The following is a 16,495-nucleotide window of genomic DNA, read 5'->3' on the forward strand; positions in this document are numbered from 1 at the left end:
AAGCACCAACTAAGAATTTGTGATCCTTAAATAAAAAGTAGTATTTAAATTATGTAAGAGTTCTTCTCAATCCTTCTTTAAGTTTTAAAAGATAAATATAACTTCTAAATTGACATGTGCACTAAGAAAGTTTTTTTTTAAATACAATTTTCCAACAGAAGATGACTCTACTGTTGAGAGATGGTTTTAAAAAATTCTCCATACCTTTCCCTAAACCTTTTGTTATTTTGTATATTCTAATCATATCTTCTCGTGGCTGGTATCTGTCTAGTCTGGAGAGCCCTCCTCTTTCATGTAATCAATCTGTTCCTTTGATCATTTTAGCTTCTTTTTCTGTGTTTTTCCCCCTCTGCCTTTCTGGAGAAGTATTGACAAAAACTCCACGTAATTGTGGAACATAATTTTATCATTTTGTTTTCAGTATCCCTCTTGATCATACCTAGGGTTTTCCCAGTGGGTGTTAAGTGGAAAGGGAGGAAAAGAGGAGCAAAGACATAAAAATGGGTCAATGTCATCAGGTCTGAATAAGGAAAAGATCCAGGTTGTAACTAATACAAACATACACCTACAGACTATATGGGACAATAAGACCTCAGGAGACACTTTGGGAGCAAAAAAAAAAAAAAAAATCATCCGCAATGGTATCTAGTTCTAAAAGTAAAATCTCTTTGTAAAACTGTTATAAAACTTTGATATTTTTTAGCTATCACTGCTTATAATTTTTGTGTTCACAGTACATTTTAATAGGAATAGGGAAAGCGGGATGAGATGCTATCTGGATTATGATATTAAAGAAACGTTCTTTAAAGTGGCTGGAATATTCTCAAAACAAGGTGAAGGCAAACATGTCCAGGCTTTCCCAAAATGCCTGGAGGCAGGTCCATCCACAGCAAAGAACTTGTTAAGTGTACTCAAGGTAGAACTTCGGATCTGGCCCTGTTTTCTAGGTTGTTTTTGTTACCAAAAAGTAATGATTTGATCTGTCCTATAGTATTCTTCTCAAGTTCTATATTGAATTTTATCCTAGAATTCCATTTATGTTCTCCTGGTGGTAAAGAATAACCTTTAAGACTATTTTAGGAAGCAAAATGTCCCCTTGAGTAGTTTTTCCACTAACAGTGAAAACTTCTAGGGTGAGAGATGACACTTTCAGCGCGTGACATAACACTACCCACGTGGCAGGAATGGTCTTGAGGCCAAACAAACATTTTCCTTTCCTACTACTAACTGGGAGATTTGAGAGTCATCTGTCTTTTTGAGGTTTTCATCTTAATTTATAACTTTCTTGTCATTTGCGGGGTGATATCCCTATGTACTACTGATTATACAATCAAACCCATAGTTCAACTCTCCATTTTGTGACCTCTAGGAAGATTGTTAGTATCATTCCTTTTTTAAAAAGTCTTGGTAATTTGTAATTTACATTTCACTCTATAGCAGAAGCCAACTTTGATTTTTAAAGGTACCTACAGCTATTAATTAAATTAAGTGGGACTGTTATAAAAGTGAACATACACCTTTTTATCTGTCCCTGTGAAGGGAGATATTACCTCCCTCAGAATATTCTGGATAGCCACAACAAAATTATGACTTTAAAAATATCAGTATCAAACCAAATCTTTGAAGGAGGCATTAGGGTCAGCACTGCCTTGACAAGAGGCCTGGGAGCATTTTTTACACTTGTATCCGAATGGACAGCAGAGGGCACTGCCGCTAAGCAGGACACAGACACAAAAAATCACCAGCTCACACTGGGCTCCCTGGGAATGCAAGTGCCTTTCAAAAATTAACCACTCTGATGCTCTAATTTGAGCTGCATGTATAATAACCCGTTGAGAGTCAACTTTGGAAAATTCCCCTCTGATTTTTAAGGGAAATGAACAACCTGCCGTTGAACCTAGTGTGTCACTCAGATCCTTCCTTCCAGGAAGGAGGTTTGCTCGTGTGAGCTTCTATAAATAGGGTATAGGACTTTTTCAGGTGGCCGCAGAAAGTCAGGGACCTTCGGCTCTTTACACTCCTTACCGTTGAAGCCATCCTGGTCTAGATCTCCCAAAGGGGCTATGGCACTGCCGAACCTTGCAAAGACCTCAAAACCATTCAGCTTGATGGTCTGGAAGTCTCCCGAAGCTTTCTGCAGAGACACCGAGACCTGCCCCACCTCCTGGAGCTTGCCATCAGAACCACGATCCATGAAGAGAGGTGCGCCGATAAACACATCTGCGTAACTGAAAGAACAGAATTGTTTTCATGAAGAGCAAGATCAAATTCCATATGACTGTTCATAATCATGTTCTTTCTGAGTTGAAACTCAAGTTTTCCTCTTTCTGCATCTCTTAAGGCCACATTTGAAATGACCATTTCTCATTCAAACCTTCCTTCAGTTCTTTTAAGAAACTATGAGTAATTCATAAGATTATTTTATTCCTTCATACTGTAAAAGCTAGTGAAAGGAATTATTAGCAACATAAAGATTTTCCAGTATTCATAATTAAGGTTGCATCAAATTGGTTCCCTAAACAGGAGGATTAGCGGGAAGGAGACAAACAGAAGGAAAAATGTTTAGTTTTAGTAAAGCATTCATAAACATGAGAAGAAAACTGTTTCTGGAAACATTTTTTAAAACTTACTCATCCCCATTAATGTCAGTGGCAGCGACAGAAAATCCAAAATATGCAGCCATCTGGATAATGAGATGAAAATGAAATGTTTACATTTCATCCAACTACTTTAGAAAATTAATATTTGTTGTGTATTTACCAAATAGAAAGGATTACTTTTTTCTCTGCATATAGTGCTTCAATCTAAGTTTCTTCTTTTGTTTATTCTACCAAAACAATGACCGTCAGTTAATGAGGCTTGTATACTTTCCTAGATTTACTGGCAAGACAGCAACGTGTCTTGCAAGACATTTCAGGGTCTTCAGCACACGCCATTTACAAGTCCAAGTACAATCAAGGCTCCTCCTGAGGCCCCACCTCCTATCTCCTCTCCTCTCTACTTATCCAAAGACACCAGACACACTACCAGAAAGACAGACAAGACATTTCAACTTAACACCAGAAGTTACAAATGATGCCGATGCAGTAAAAATAATAAATACTAATTTTCAGTAGGTCATAAATGGTTCTTCCTATGTGAAACCACTACAACTCTAAAGAAATTACTGTTTGAAAAGATACAGAATGGAGTTCCTTTTTGTTTCACATCTCAATCAATTACGTGCCAGTGGTTTTGCTTTTAAATTGCACATAGTACAAATGTGCTTGGGTTTATCATGGGCTTGTTTTGCAGAGAAGGAATGTCCTCTCCTCACCACAGGAGACTGCTGGCCATCACAGACAGAGCAGTCTGGCTGGAAATACATGTGAAAAAGGAAAGTTCTAAAGAGATTCCAACATACAAAACAAAACTAGGAGTGGGGACAGATTAAAGATGAACTACAGTGAAGGATGAGTCAACAAACCAAAAAAAGTAAAGTTAGTAAATCTTCCAAAATTCGATTAGCTGAGCTATCAGGAGGGAATGATATGGGAGATTCCCAGGTTAATCTATTTTGAATTTATACAGTGTAACTGAGAAAATGAAAGACAAAGTCTGTGTTGAATCACAAGGTCAGAACATGTGTAATAAAGTGCTGGCTGGAATTAAACAGAATACTACTCTTGGATCTTGGTCTCTCAGGGTACTGGGCCTGAAACTGCAAAGAAAGGATGTCATTGACTGAGAAAAGTCTTGTGCTGTGTTATTATCACTGAAGTGTTTCCCTTGGATTTTCACCACATCCCCATAAGGAAGCTACCAGGATCTCTGCTTTTATACATAAGCCATCAGATTGACAATGGTAAACACCGTATCCAATGCAGTAAGACTGAGTCACCAGGTCAGTCCTAATGCCACCAGGTCAGTCCTAATGCCAACCCCGCTTTCCTCCACAGAAGGGCTGAGGACAAAGAGAAGGCATCAAGGACCGAGTACAAGACCCAGAGACACACATGGGCATCCGACAGAGAAGCTGCTTGATGACAAAACACAACAGCTACAAAGGGATAGCCACCCCTGCCACAGCCGACACAGCCGACAACTGCACATGTCAACCCCGACGGCCACACAGACGGGACGCTCCTGGGGACCTCGAGTCTAGTTTCCCATCCCATCAATCCTCGTGCAAAGCCAAACAGTCTCAACTGAACAAGAACAGGGCTTAAACCCTAGATGTGCAAACTAGGAGATGCTTTTTTCTACTACTGATTAAGTTTTCCTTTATCATTACAGGTACACCTCGGAGATGCTGCAAGTTCAGTTCCAGACCACATCGCCACAACAAATTGAACAGCCCAGAAAATTTGAGTCACACAAATTTTCTGGTTTCCCGTACATATAACATTTATACTTCAGTCTATAAGTGTGCAATATCATTATGTCTAAGGAAACAATGTATGTATCTTCATTTTAAAATACTTTATCACTAAAAAATACTATCCATCATCTGACAACTCAGGGTTGCCACACACTTTCAATTTGTAAAAAAAAAAACCACCAGAATCGATGAAATGTATTAATAATGAAATGCAGGAAAACATGGTACACCTATACTAACTTTCCATTTCATTCTTTGAGACATACAATAATACAGAATATTGTAAAATGCCTATAATTATAGAGAATGTCTACTACTTAATAGTACTAATTAGTAACTGAAGAATGTTACATTTCATGTAGTACAAATGAATTTTACTTGTAATATCTATAGTAAACACATCTTGGCCATGCTTTGTTTTACATCTAATAAAATTAAAAGGTCATTCTTTAGATAGAGCATTCTTTAAAAAAAAAAGCATAGATTATTCTTTAAAAGAGAATTTAATGCTATTAGCAAATAAAAAGGAAATTTTTTAGTTTTGTACGTGTTCAATTGGATTTTGTATTTCCTTTTTTAAAAAGCTATTACACCAATTACAAAAGGCTTTGCTTAGATAAATTACTCTGGTTAAAACAAAGGTGAAATATTTAAAGCCTATTTTATATCTATAATATCCACTATTAAACCAAGTTACTATATATTGAATATTAAACCATCAGAATATTACCAAGAAAAGTTGTTAAAGATAGTAGGAAGTGTTGGTGTCAAAATGTTAAGTGAAAAAAAAAAACCCACAACACTTCAAAAGCATACCTGTTCACCAGTAAAATTGTGTAAGGAGGACATGTTTTTCCCATCATAAATATAAACCTGTCCAAGAAAAACAAAAGCATATGAAATAGAGTAAAATACGAAATAACACAGAGATTTTTTAGAAAACATCTTTTTAAGTTTCCTACCATTCCCAAAGTCCTTGCTGCTCTTGGAACTCCTGAAACGAAGTCTGAAAAGAAAAAATTACTTATTTTAAGACCAATACTGGCAACTCCAACAGTAAGTGGCTATGTCAGACAGCTTTAAGTTTTGTTATTTCAGTAGACCCTAAGTATGAGATCTTTAAAAACTTGGGACTCCATAATAAATGACCCAAGCATTTTTTAACCACGCAATGAAAGCTTTACAAGATATGGAAAGATTCTTGAAGACTTTCAAATAAATGTATGTGTGCCCTCAGGATATTTATAATCTTGTGAAAGAGAGCAGACAAGGGAAAAGGGCTTAAGGATGAAGAAAAGCTGTACACATAGTAATAAAAAATAATCCAGAGCCAAGTGAAACAGGGCTGAGGCTGCAATGGTACAGAAACGTGATCAAATCAGGCCAAGTCCAGGCTCCCAAGACTGAGCTCTGAAGACAGACAAAGAGAAGATGGGCTATAGGCAGAGCTCAGAAAGTCACAGATGATGTGTCCAAAGAAAGTAGAAACTATTAAACTGTGCCTCCCCAAGAGAACTGAATCCACCGAACGTAAGAAGGAAAGCGCTGAAGAAACAGCTGGAAGTGAGAGCAGACAGGTCGCTGAAGCTCTCAGCTCCCTTGGCTGGTTAAAAGAAGTTTACCACGGACCAAGCTCAGCTTCAAAACTCTTAATTGCTGACATTTTTCAGTGCCACCTGTTTCAAATGCTTAGTCTATTTAAATTTTTTAAAGAGGATTAAATCTAGTTCAAGCACATTGTACCATCTATGCCATCACCGTTGAAATCTCCGACAGCCACTGAGTAACCTAAAGAGGAACAAAGATAAAACACCATCAGGGCAGAACTGATTATCTTCAACTTATTTGCAGACTAAGCTTTCCTGGAAAATACCTTCAACTAATTCCTTTAATTATGTAATATTTTGTCCTCTAGGAGAAATGCGTTCATATGTGTATGATAAATGAATCTTGAAGAAAATAATGGTGCTAAATACTCGAACAGTATATCTCTGTTAGAAATATAAGACTGTTTTATCAACTTTACAAAGGAGTCAGTTAAAAACAGGGCAAATTTGCAATTCGTCGTAAATTATAGGAGTAACAAACAACAGATTTTCTCAATCAGCAAAATACTATTTCTGTCATGTATACTTGGTTTAACGAATAAGAGAAACTTAGAACAAAAGTTAATAAATCCTAAACCAAAACTGTAGTTTAACATAGTGAATAGAAGTTCAAGAATCAGACTGCCTGGATTGGAATCCGAGAAAAGCAAAGTTGTAAGTGAAGGACTTTAGGCAAAGACTTCAGACTTTATTTTGCCTGTCTGTGCCTCAGTATCTTTATCTATAAAATGGGAGTAATAACAGTACACTGTCACAGACTTGTGAGGATTAAATGAGTTATTACAGGTAAAGCTCTTAGAACAACGTCCAGAATACAGCAAGCACATCTTAAAGACTATCCATTATTATTATCACTGTGTAAATAATCATGCTCTTAAATTTCAGCTACTGAAATACAACATAATCTAGGTACTCATAATAACAATTTGAAATTATATGTTCCTTGTATTTTAAGGAAATCTTAATCTATTTCACATAAAAGATTCTTCTACTGAAAGCATCATATGCAAATATAGGACAAATCTACCGCAACACCAGAAAGTGAATCCATATTTCGATTTTACCTACCCAAATAACTGTCATCAAAAATAGCTTGTGCAGTCCGAGTTGCTAACTGGTTATTATACTTGATGCTGTAAACTTTGGGGTCATATTTAGATACAATTTCTGCTACTTGATCGGAAATGAGTTGACCTGAAAGAAATACATAAAATAAATTATAATTTAAAATGAGCTGTCCTGAAAACAATATATAAAATAAATGACAATTTTCTAGCAGAATTATATGATGCAGATGATGGATAGTACCTTCATGCAATAAAATAGATTAGATATAAATCTTTCTGCTTATTAGTCTTAAATAACTCTTCATGATCCTAAATCTGAAATTTGATTATTTTTAAGTCACAATTATTTCTATTCAAGGCTAGTACTTAACAAGTTAGTATCTGCTAAAAAGCAAAAATTTATAAATGCAGAATTTAATTCACTAAAAAGTCAATGTTAAATAAATGGAATCATAAAATCAAGGATTGTTTCCCAACCAAATTTCAAATTAAAACTTGAAAAATCTACTGAAATTATTTTTCTTTCATAATAATTGGTTAAACTGTCTTTTCTTAATGAGCTATTTGGACACCTTTATGAAGCAGCCTGAAAGAGTGACTGCATTTTCTTCACAACCTTAAGTTACCAAGTACACGAGAAAACCAGACACCTACACAAAAATCAGACTGCTTCCTTGCCCCCAAGAAAGGCTGTTTGATTTATCAAATGCCATCTCCGTAACATATGGAAAACAATCTCTTCCTTTCCGCTATTTCAGAATGAAAATCGTAACAGCTAAAGATATCAATCTAGCTCCGATTTTTCCAGTCACACAAGCTGAGTTTGTAGGGAAGAACACTTTCTGTCTGGGTCACTAATTTATTACCATTGCCAGCATGTGTGTGTGCTTAGTCATGTCTTGACTCTTTGCAACCACATGGACTGTAGCCCACCAGACCCCTCTGTCCATGGGGTTTTCCAGGCAAGAACACTGGAGTGGGTTGCCATTTCCTTCTCCAGGGAATATTCTCAACCCAGGAATCGAACCCACATCTCCTGCATCTCCTGCACTGCAGGCGGATTCTTTACTGCTTGAGCCACTGGGGAATCCCATCATCTTGCCTAAATGGTATCAAACACATATGAAGGATTCCTTAAATATTTCTTGAATCAAAGAACACAGGAAAATTTACCATGTCTTTGGAATAAAACATCATTATGATTTTCTCTATTCTTACAGAGACAATTCTGAGATCTATGGGAAAATTCATCCTAACATCTTATGTATTCCCAGTGAAACATGCTGATTTTAATCTTATTAAAACAAAATATTCTCTGCCCAGTCACTGAGTTTTTAGTAACATATTATATACCATTTATAATAAATCAATAGTATCTGTATCTGTGCTAATTTATAATAAACAGGAATGCCTGCATTGTGCAACACTCCAAGTATTAAAAGAACAAGTAATTTAAATAAGTTCACAATTGTGTCTCTTAAAAAGGCAGAGTTAAAGAGTCTTGACCGAGAATCACAAAATCCATCTTTGGTTCCCACACATGCCCATGAGACACTTCCCTCTCTTCTACTGAATGATATACCTAGCAGCAAAGAGGAAAAGAAATCCATGTTTTATACCTAACTAGAAAGCATTAATACATATTTTCTTACATACAATTAGAACTGCTATTTCCATTTTTATTGTAAGGCTACAAAACTCAAGTATAATTTTCCTACATCATTTCATATTCCAATAGAGGTATAATTCATAGAAATTCATATTTTTCAGTTTTAGTTAATATGTCTCATACTGATCCTCTTTGCCTGATTTTTCTTTTTCTCCTTTGCCATCCCTTCCAATTTCTCACTTATTCCCACTTTTCATTCCTTATTTTCCTTCCACCTTGTTTTTCTTCAGCAAATCTCTTTCTTGCAAATCAATACAGTCAGAGATTTTCCAGGTCTTCCAAATATTGACAATACTTGAATAACGGAATACCAATAAACAAAAAAGCCTTGATTTGTTAAATGGTACTTTTTAGCAGTTCCAAAGAAAGGCAATCCCAAAGAATGCTCAAACTACTGCACAACTGCACTCATCTCACACGCTAGTAAAGTAATGCTCAAAATTCTCCAAGCCAGGCTTCAGCAATACGTGAACCGTGAACTTCCAGATGTTCAAGCTGGTTTCAGAAAAGGCAGAGGAACCAGAGATCAAATTGTCAACATCCACTGGATCATCAAAAAAGCAAGAGAGTTCCAGAAAAAACATCTATTTCTGCTTTATTGACTATGCCAAAGCCTTTGTCTGTGTGGATCATAATAAACTGTGGAAAATTCTGAAAGAGATGGGCATACAAGATCACCTGACCTGCCTCTTGAGAAACCTGTATGCAGGTCAGGAAGCAACAGTTAGAACTGGACATGGAACAACAGACTGGTTCCAAATAGGAAAAGGAGTACGTCAAAGCTGTATATTGTCACCCTGCTTATGTAACTTCTATGCAGAGTACATCATGAGAAACGCTGGGCTGGAGCAAGCACAAGCTGGAATCAAAATTGCCGGGAAAAATATCAATAACCTCAGATATGCAGATGACACCACCCTTATGGCAGAAAGTGAAGAGGAACTAAAAAGCCTCTTGATGAAAGTGAAAGAGGAGTGAAAAAGTTGGCTTAAAGCTCAACATTCAGAAAACTAAGATCATGGCATCTGGTTCCATCACTTCACGGCAAATAGATGCAGAAACAGTGGAAAAAGCATCAGACTTTATTTTTTGGGGCTCCCAAATCACTGCAGAATGGTGATTGCAGCCATGAAATTAAAAGACACTTACTCCTTGGAAGGAGTGTTACGACCAACCTAGATAGCATATTAAAAAGCAGAGACATTACTTTGCCAACAAAGGTCCGTCTAGTCAAGGCTGTGGTTTTTCCAGTGGTCATGTATGGATGTGAGAGTTGGAGTGTGAAGAAAGCTGAGCGCCAAAGAATTGCTTTTGAACTGTGGTGTTTGAGAAGACTCTTGAGAGTCCCTTGGACTACAAGCAGATCCAACCAGTCCATCCTAGAGGAGATCAGTCCTGCGTGTCCACTGGAAGGACTGATGCTGAAGCTGAAACTCCAATACTTTGGCCACCTCATGCGAAGATTTGACTCACTGGAAAAGACCCTGATGCTGGGAGGGATTGGGGGCAGGAGGAGGAGGGGACAACAGAGGATGAGATGGCTGGATGGTATCACCGACTCGATGGACATGAGTTTGGCTGGGCTCCAGGAGTTGGTGATGGACACGGAGGCCTGGCGTGCTGCGATTCATGGGGTCGCAGAGTCGGACACTACTGAGTGACTGAACTGACTGACTTTTTAGCAGAAAATAAACATATGAATATATTGACTAAATAAATAATTATGTTTCTAATGATAAATGAAACATAAATCAAATAAGCAGATATAGTTATCGATTTTCAAACTGTAAGAAAATAATGATCTGTTATACATTTGTTCAAATGGTAATTCTATTCGTCCTCTGGAAATGACTAAAGAATGCAGATTTTTACTTCAATCATCGATGCCAATTTAATATATTCTTTTGATCTTACTTAATAAGATCCTCTATTTTTACAACTTCCCAAATACAAAGAAATCATTCTTGATGTCAGTGATTAATGAGAAAATAACCACATCAATGTTCTACCTACAGCCCCTCATTCTTCCTAATGATTAATTATATCATTTCCTCTAAAATACAGAGATGACGTATATAAGCAATAAAAATTAATTACTTTAAATTACTTTATAAATTTACTTTATAATTTACTTTTAAAATATTTAGTTTATTTTCTACTAGAAATGCATATGTTATATATTTTACAAATACCTTATTATATATGATGTTATAGTCCTTTTTAAAAAAATTATATATAGATAGTGGTTATACATTTAAATTTAATTTTTTCATTTCTTTCTTTTAAATAATTTGAAAAGTCTCAAAGGTACATGATAAGCCAGATGAGTCTGAAATATAGTCATTACTGGGTAATTTTTAAAAGATTAACCTACCTTGCCAGTAAAAACTACCAGGACCGCCAAGAAGCACTCTGTCAGCCTAGATTAAATCAAACAGAAAGATATGTATTTTAAAACGGATAGCTTTAAAAACTGAGAACAATGTAATAAACATAACAGCTACATATTCATGTATATATGACATATATGTGCATACACATTAAAGCAAACAAAATCATAAATTTTAAAGCCAGCTGACTCCATAATTTTCACTGCACCTTTTCTAAAACACAATACAATAAATATCTAAAAGGAAGCCTATAATATATTCATTTAATATATGAAAATATACATATATATGTATGTGTGTATATATATATATATGTGTGTGTGTATATATATACACACACACAGATTCTGTAGATCTTGGCTGCTTCACACACTTGGTATAAAGTACTGTCAGCAAAGTATTATTAGTTACAGTAAGAAAAAAAGTCACTCCTTAATTTTGTTTATTACATTTGTGACTACATGGACAAATTTCTTTTCTAAAAATCATTAAATGTTTTTCAAGCTAAAGCAAAATGTTTAGCGTCAGGTAGATCTAAACAGGAGTGAGGTTTGAGGGTACATTTTTCAGAGTATGCTAGGTATACAAATTACACTTGTCTAGCATTTCTTATATCTGTAACAAATTATAAGTATCTAATTCAAGGTATTTAGTGTTTTGAGCATATTTTTAAAATTTCTTCTCGCTGGAGAAAAGAGAAAAACTTTCTCTCTCCAAATACACATACAGTCTTTGAAGCTTTCAACAATCTCTTGCCTTGGCTATGTAAAAGATATTTCTAAGTTGTCTGCTTTAAAATGACACCACTTTTCAGAAATGAGTTGAAGAAAGCAGTTAATTTAGCGATGACTATTCATGGCATGGGAATATTTCTGGGGTTATAGTTGTACTAGTTTAAGTACAGAAAATATGAACACTTCTTGTTTTAATACAACATCTGTTTGAAAATACATCATCCAAGTTGAAACCTTTTATGTGTTAATATACTTTACCTCTCTGTTCTGCTTCCTTAAATTTTAAATAATGAGTAATTATAAATTTTGAACTATGAATTTCAAATTGAGTGAATTAAAATTAACTGCTTGATAAGGAGAGTTAACTAAAATTATTAGTACCTAATATTTAAGATTAAAAATATAAATTTACAAAAATAAGAAAATGCTTTATTAGTTTCTCTGAACCATGATTATAGTTTCTGTGCTTTTAGTAAATTTAAGGCACATTTGCTTGCATTTTCTAAGTCATATTAAGTTTCCTAAGAAAGCTCTACTTTTAATCAAGCAATGTGTTTTTGAGACTTCTCTGGGAGTAATTAATTTTCTCAATTTGTTATTCAAAATGTTCATATATCCCACAAAAAACCACACAAAAGCAAAAGTAAATTATATAAAGAAAAATTTCCTTTGAAAATATACATGGAATTCTTATTTTTTAAAAAATGATGAAAAATTATCAACTCTAGAGAGCATATCAGCTTAGTTAAAAATACATAAAGCCCTATATATGAGATTTCTTACAGTAATTAAACTGCTTCATCTTTATTTATTGCCTGTAGGCACATAATAGATGGCAAACATGCATGTTTTTCAACTTTTATGTAACTAAACCCTGATTTGTAAAAAGCTCCCATTGATAGCTTTTATGAAAACTCAATTTCGGGCAAAAATAGAAAGCTTTAATATAACAGTCTATAAATCTATCCAACTGGAAATTTTAATATTAAGTCATAATAGCTGTCTATCTTCTGCTAAGGAGATTTTCTACCATTTTGATGTCTATTTCAAATAAGCAATGTCTCCTTGGTAGAGAACAGTATCAGGCAAAGGATATCAAATGCATGGTAATTTTTATTAGATGTTTCCATAAAACAGGTAATAGTTACAGAGAATATGAAGTATTATTCAGTAATTTTTAACCACGGTTTAGATAACAAGGTAGATCTGAATCTCATTCAGTCTTAAATGAGAACTTACTTTAGTAAAATCAATGCTGAATCCTCCTTGACAAAATCCCTGTCCATCAGCATCAATATTTTCTAAAATAAAAAGATTGGAAATATACACAAACCCAAAAACAAACAAATAACACAAAACAAAACATGAGAAAAATCTGATATCACTGTAACTGTAAGATAATGTGCTAGTCTCTGAGAGTGTTCATTCATTCAGGCTCTTAATGGGTTATTAACACATTTTTAAAAAGTTAGTATGCATGTTTATCAACACCCATTAATCAGAAATGGCAACACAGAGAGATGAAAGTAACTGGACCAGTCAGCAAGGAGCAGAAAGATCACCTAAGATAGTGAATTTCAAATTTTTACTTTTAACTACAGAAAGATTATAGCTTATATCATAGCTCACACAACCCAACATATACACATTATATTTCATTCCATCTTTTAAAAATTACTGGTTATGACCCATTCTTTGATTTCACTTAACAATGATGAGTCATGATCTTTGAGCTAAAAACTCCAATCTGAAATTTCTAATTCTTACTATTATTCCCCTACAGTTGCTAGATCTTTGCTAAGTTATTATGAAGACTAATAAGCAGATAGCTGCATTCCAATACATTTATAGCCAACAACAACAACAAATCTGAAAAAAACATAGTTCAGAATTTGGGGAGATGACCTAGTTGAATGCTCTGCAAAGAGCAAAATATACCCTTAAAACACATTTAGAAAGCCAACTTTTTAAAACATGACACTTTTAAGTACTTTCCAAATGATGACAGACTCAACTGTTTTACTCTTTTACAATTACCCCTTTTCCTATAGTTCTCACAAAGGGGACAATTAGCCAATTAATTTAAATTAGCTCTAATCACGAGTAATAGTGTACCTAGAATAGAGGCAACAGTGAGCAAGTCTTTTCCTGGTTTTATTTTGAGGATAATAAGAGCAATGAAAAACAGCTACTCTTTAGTCATCAAGGAATTATTGTAGTCAATGCCACAATATCTAAATAATTATGATATAATATTCCTGTATTTGCCACCCAAATACAGTAACCGAAAGTATCAACTTTCAGTCATAAGGACAACTTGCAAGAATTTTTGTCAAATACTCCCATCAAAAATTTTGAACCCATTTTTAAAACCTGGGAACTGCCCTAAGATTCACACTTAATATCTAAATTTAGAAATTTTTTTAGAAAATAGCCTCAAGAGTATAATGCTCCCCCAATGTAAATTTTTCTAACCAAGAGGGAATGGGAAAATGTAGGGCTGGGGTTTCCAGCGTCTAGTGAATCATAGTAAGGAATTCTGCTCTGACCTCAAGTCAGTCTTTTGTTTCCTTTATTTGAGTTGCATCTGGGGAACTCTTTTAAGCTATTTATAAAGACATCCTTTTTTGATTATCTTACTGTACAGTTATCTACTTTATTTGGTTTCCCAGAACATCCAACTAGAAAACATTACTGTCCTTTAAAAATTTAACAGGTACATATTAAACAATGCAAATGTAAAGAATTTTCTGTTGACTATAATCTATTTCAGGGAAGGCTTTTGTTTTTATTTGTATGGACAGTTAATATTTTTCCTGATCTTTAAGCCTGACAGTATTATAAATAATGTTACTGATCATGATAGTAAAAGCAGCTAATGTTTATTAAGCCCTTACTGTGAGTCCAGTACTGTACCAAAGCACTTAAATTCTTTTCAAATTTACACAGCAAAATTCTATGAGAATAACAGTATCCCTATTCTATAAGAGATATTGTTATTAGTCACAATTTACATGTAAAGAAGCTAAGGCTTACAGAAATTAAGGAGTTTAACCATGGTAAACCTGCTAGTACATAAAAGAGAGTGGATCTGAGGTGAAGAGTGTCTATACCATCAGGCTGCAGTATCTCAAACCAGCAGTGTATTTGTAATTCCCCGAGCAACCATCAAGGGGAAGAAAAAGAAAACTAGAAATGATACCTGAGAAAAATCTATGTGCAAATAATATTATCATCAGAAAGTAGACAGAAAGAACAAAGACTCAGTCAGAGCATGAAGTTGAAAGACTATTTAAATCATATGATTTGTGGTTCAGGCACTTTTAGAACAGAAAGACATTCAGCCTTTTGTGCAATGCCCAAGAATGGTCATAGATATAACAATGAAAAGCCAAAAGCAAACACAATCAGTAATAAGATAAGTTTTTACAGAGAGTAAAGTTCCATAGATTCACATAGGTCACAATAAAAACGAAAGCAAGTAAACAAACAAATGAACAACAATGACAAAACCCACAAACTACCACCACACCAAAACAAGCAGTTAACAAGAGCTGGCAGTGTAGCCCTACACAACTGGCATTCCCATGGAAGATCAGTCACGGGGTTAGGTTCCATAATTTACTGAAGTATGAAGAAGCCATAAACCACAAAACTTGCCTCTGAAGTCTTTTGTCTAAATCAGTGTTTTATCAATGATTAATTACCCATGACTACAGATAAGCATGACTGTAGATAAGCAGATAAGAATACAAATCTGAGTTCTCAGATTCCCACTCTTGAGTGTGTTCCTCTGGGCAGTTTGCCCCGTGTACTTTAGGCCTGCATGTAGCTTAATATTTCAAAGGTTGAGCCCAAAAGCACATACAATGATCAAGAGATACTGAAAGCCAGACTTACTCGGAAGAAGGTATTCACTTTGAATTTTTTTTGAGATTTTTCTCTCTGCTTTTTCTAATACTTGAGGTGTCACTATCAGTAAAGGGCCAGGTAAAAAATGTTCAGGCTGAGGGGCTAGACAGGCTCTGTGGCAAGAATTCAACCCTCCTTTTGCAGATATTAATAGCGTGTGAACAAATGGGTGTGGTTATGTTCCAGTCAAACTTTATTTACAAAAACAGGCTCACAAGTCATAGTTTGCTGACCTGATTTGGATGTTAAATACTTTGGAAAATAAGTTTAAAATGTCTGTGCTTAAACCAAATAAGTGAAGGACTTATGGAGCAGCTACATCATGCAGTCTTAATCCTCTAAATACATGTTAAGAAAAGAACTGGTCATTAGCGAAGGGGTAAAATGACAAAAAATACTAGGCAAACATCGCAGTATATCCTCAAGGGACCATCATCATTAGAATGCTTGTTTTCAGAAGGTTTCTTGTCCTCTTACATCAGGAATTAATCCAAACCTGCACTTGTGAAAGCAGAATGTACTCTCTATTCAAAAGCTGTGCTTAGTACAAAGGCAACTGAAATGGAAACCGCTTCCTATTGCTAATAATACAGGGAAAGGTTCCTTTGGAATAAGACAGACGGGGGTTTATATCCGCATTAGATCACTCAGTACCATAACATGCAGGAAAAAACTATGACTTCAATTGTCTAGGTCTCGGTTCCCACATGTATCAGAGGAGAATAAGAATGATTTGCAGGTGTGCCCAGCACACAA

General features: G+C 35.0%; 1 protein-coding gene across 2 annotated transcripts in view; it reads right to left on the reverse strand.

Moving 5' to 3' along the window:
• The window catches only part of ITGAV (integrin subunit alpha V), a 102,258-nt gene that overhangs the window by 35,315 nt on the left and 50,448 nt on the right, over positions 1 to 16,495 (reverse strand). For both annotated transcript variants that reach the window (XM_043894782.1, XM_043894781.1), the window contains exons 5-12: positions 13,067 to 13,128; positions 11,078 to 11,123; positions 7,036 to 7,161; positions 6,104 to 6,148; positions 5,323 to 5,366; positions 5,177 to 5,233; positions 2,631 to 2,683; positions 2,026 to 2,228 (exon numbers count right to left, since the gene is read on the reverse strand). In XM_043894782.1, coding sequence (XP_043750717.1) covers positions 2,026 to 2,228; positions 2,631 to 2,683; positions 5,177 to 5,233; positions 5,323 to 5,366; positions 6,104 to 6,148; positions 7,036 to 7,161; positions 11,078 to 11,123; positions 13,067 to 13,128 — 636 coding nt within the window. The remainder of the gene's footprint in view (positions 1 to 2,025; positions 2,229 to 2,630; positions 2,684 to 5,176; positions 5,234 to 5,322; positions 5,367 to 6,103; positions 6,149 to 7,035; positions 7,162 to 11,077; positions 11,124 to 13,066; positions 13,129 to 16,495) is intronic.

This window comes from Cervus elaphus, chromosome 33 (genome assembly GCF_910594005.1).
Source record: "Cervus elaphus chromosome 33, mCerEla1.1, whole genome shotgun sequence".
Lineage (NCBI taxonomy): Eukaryota > Metazoa > Chordata > Mammalia > Artiodactyla > Cervidae > Cervus > Cervus elaphus.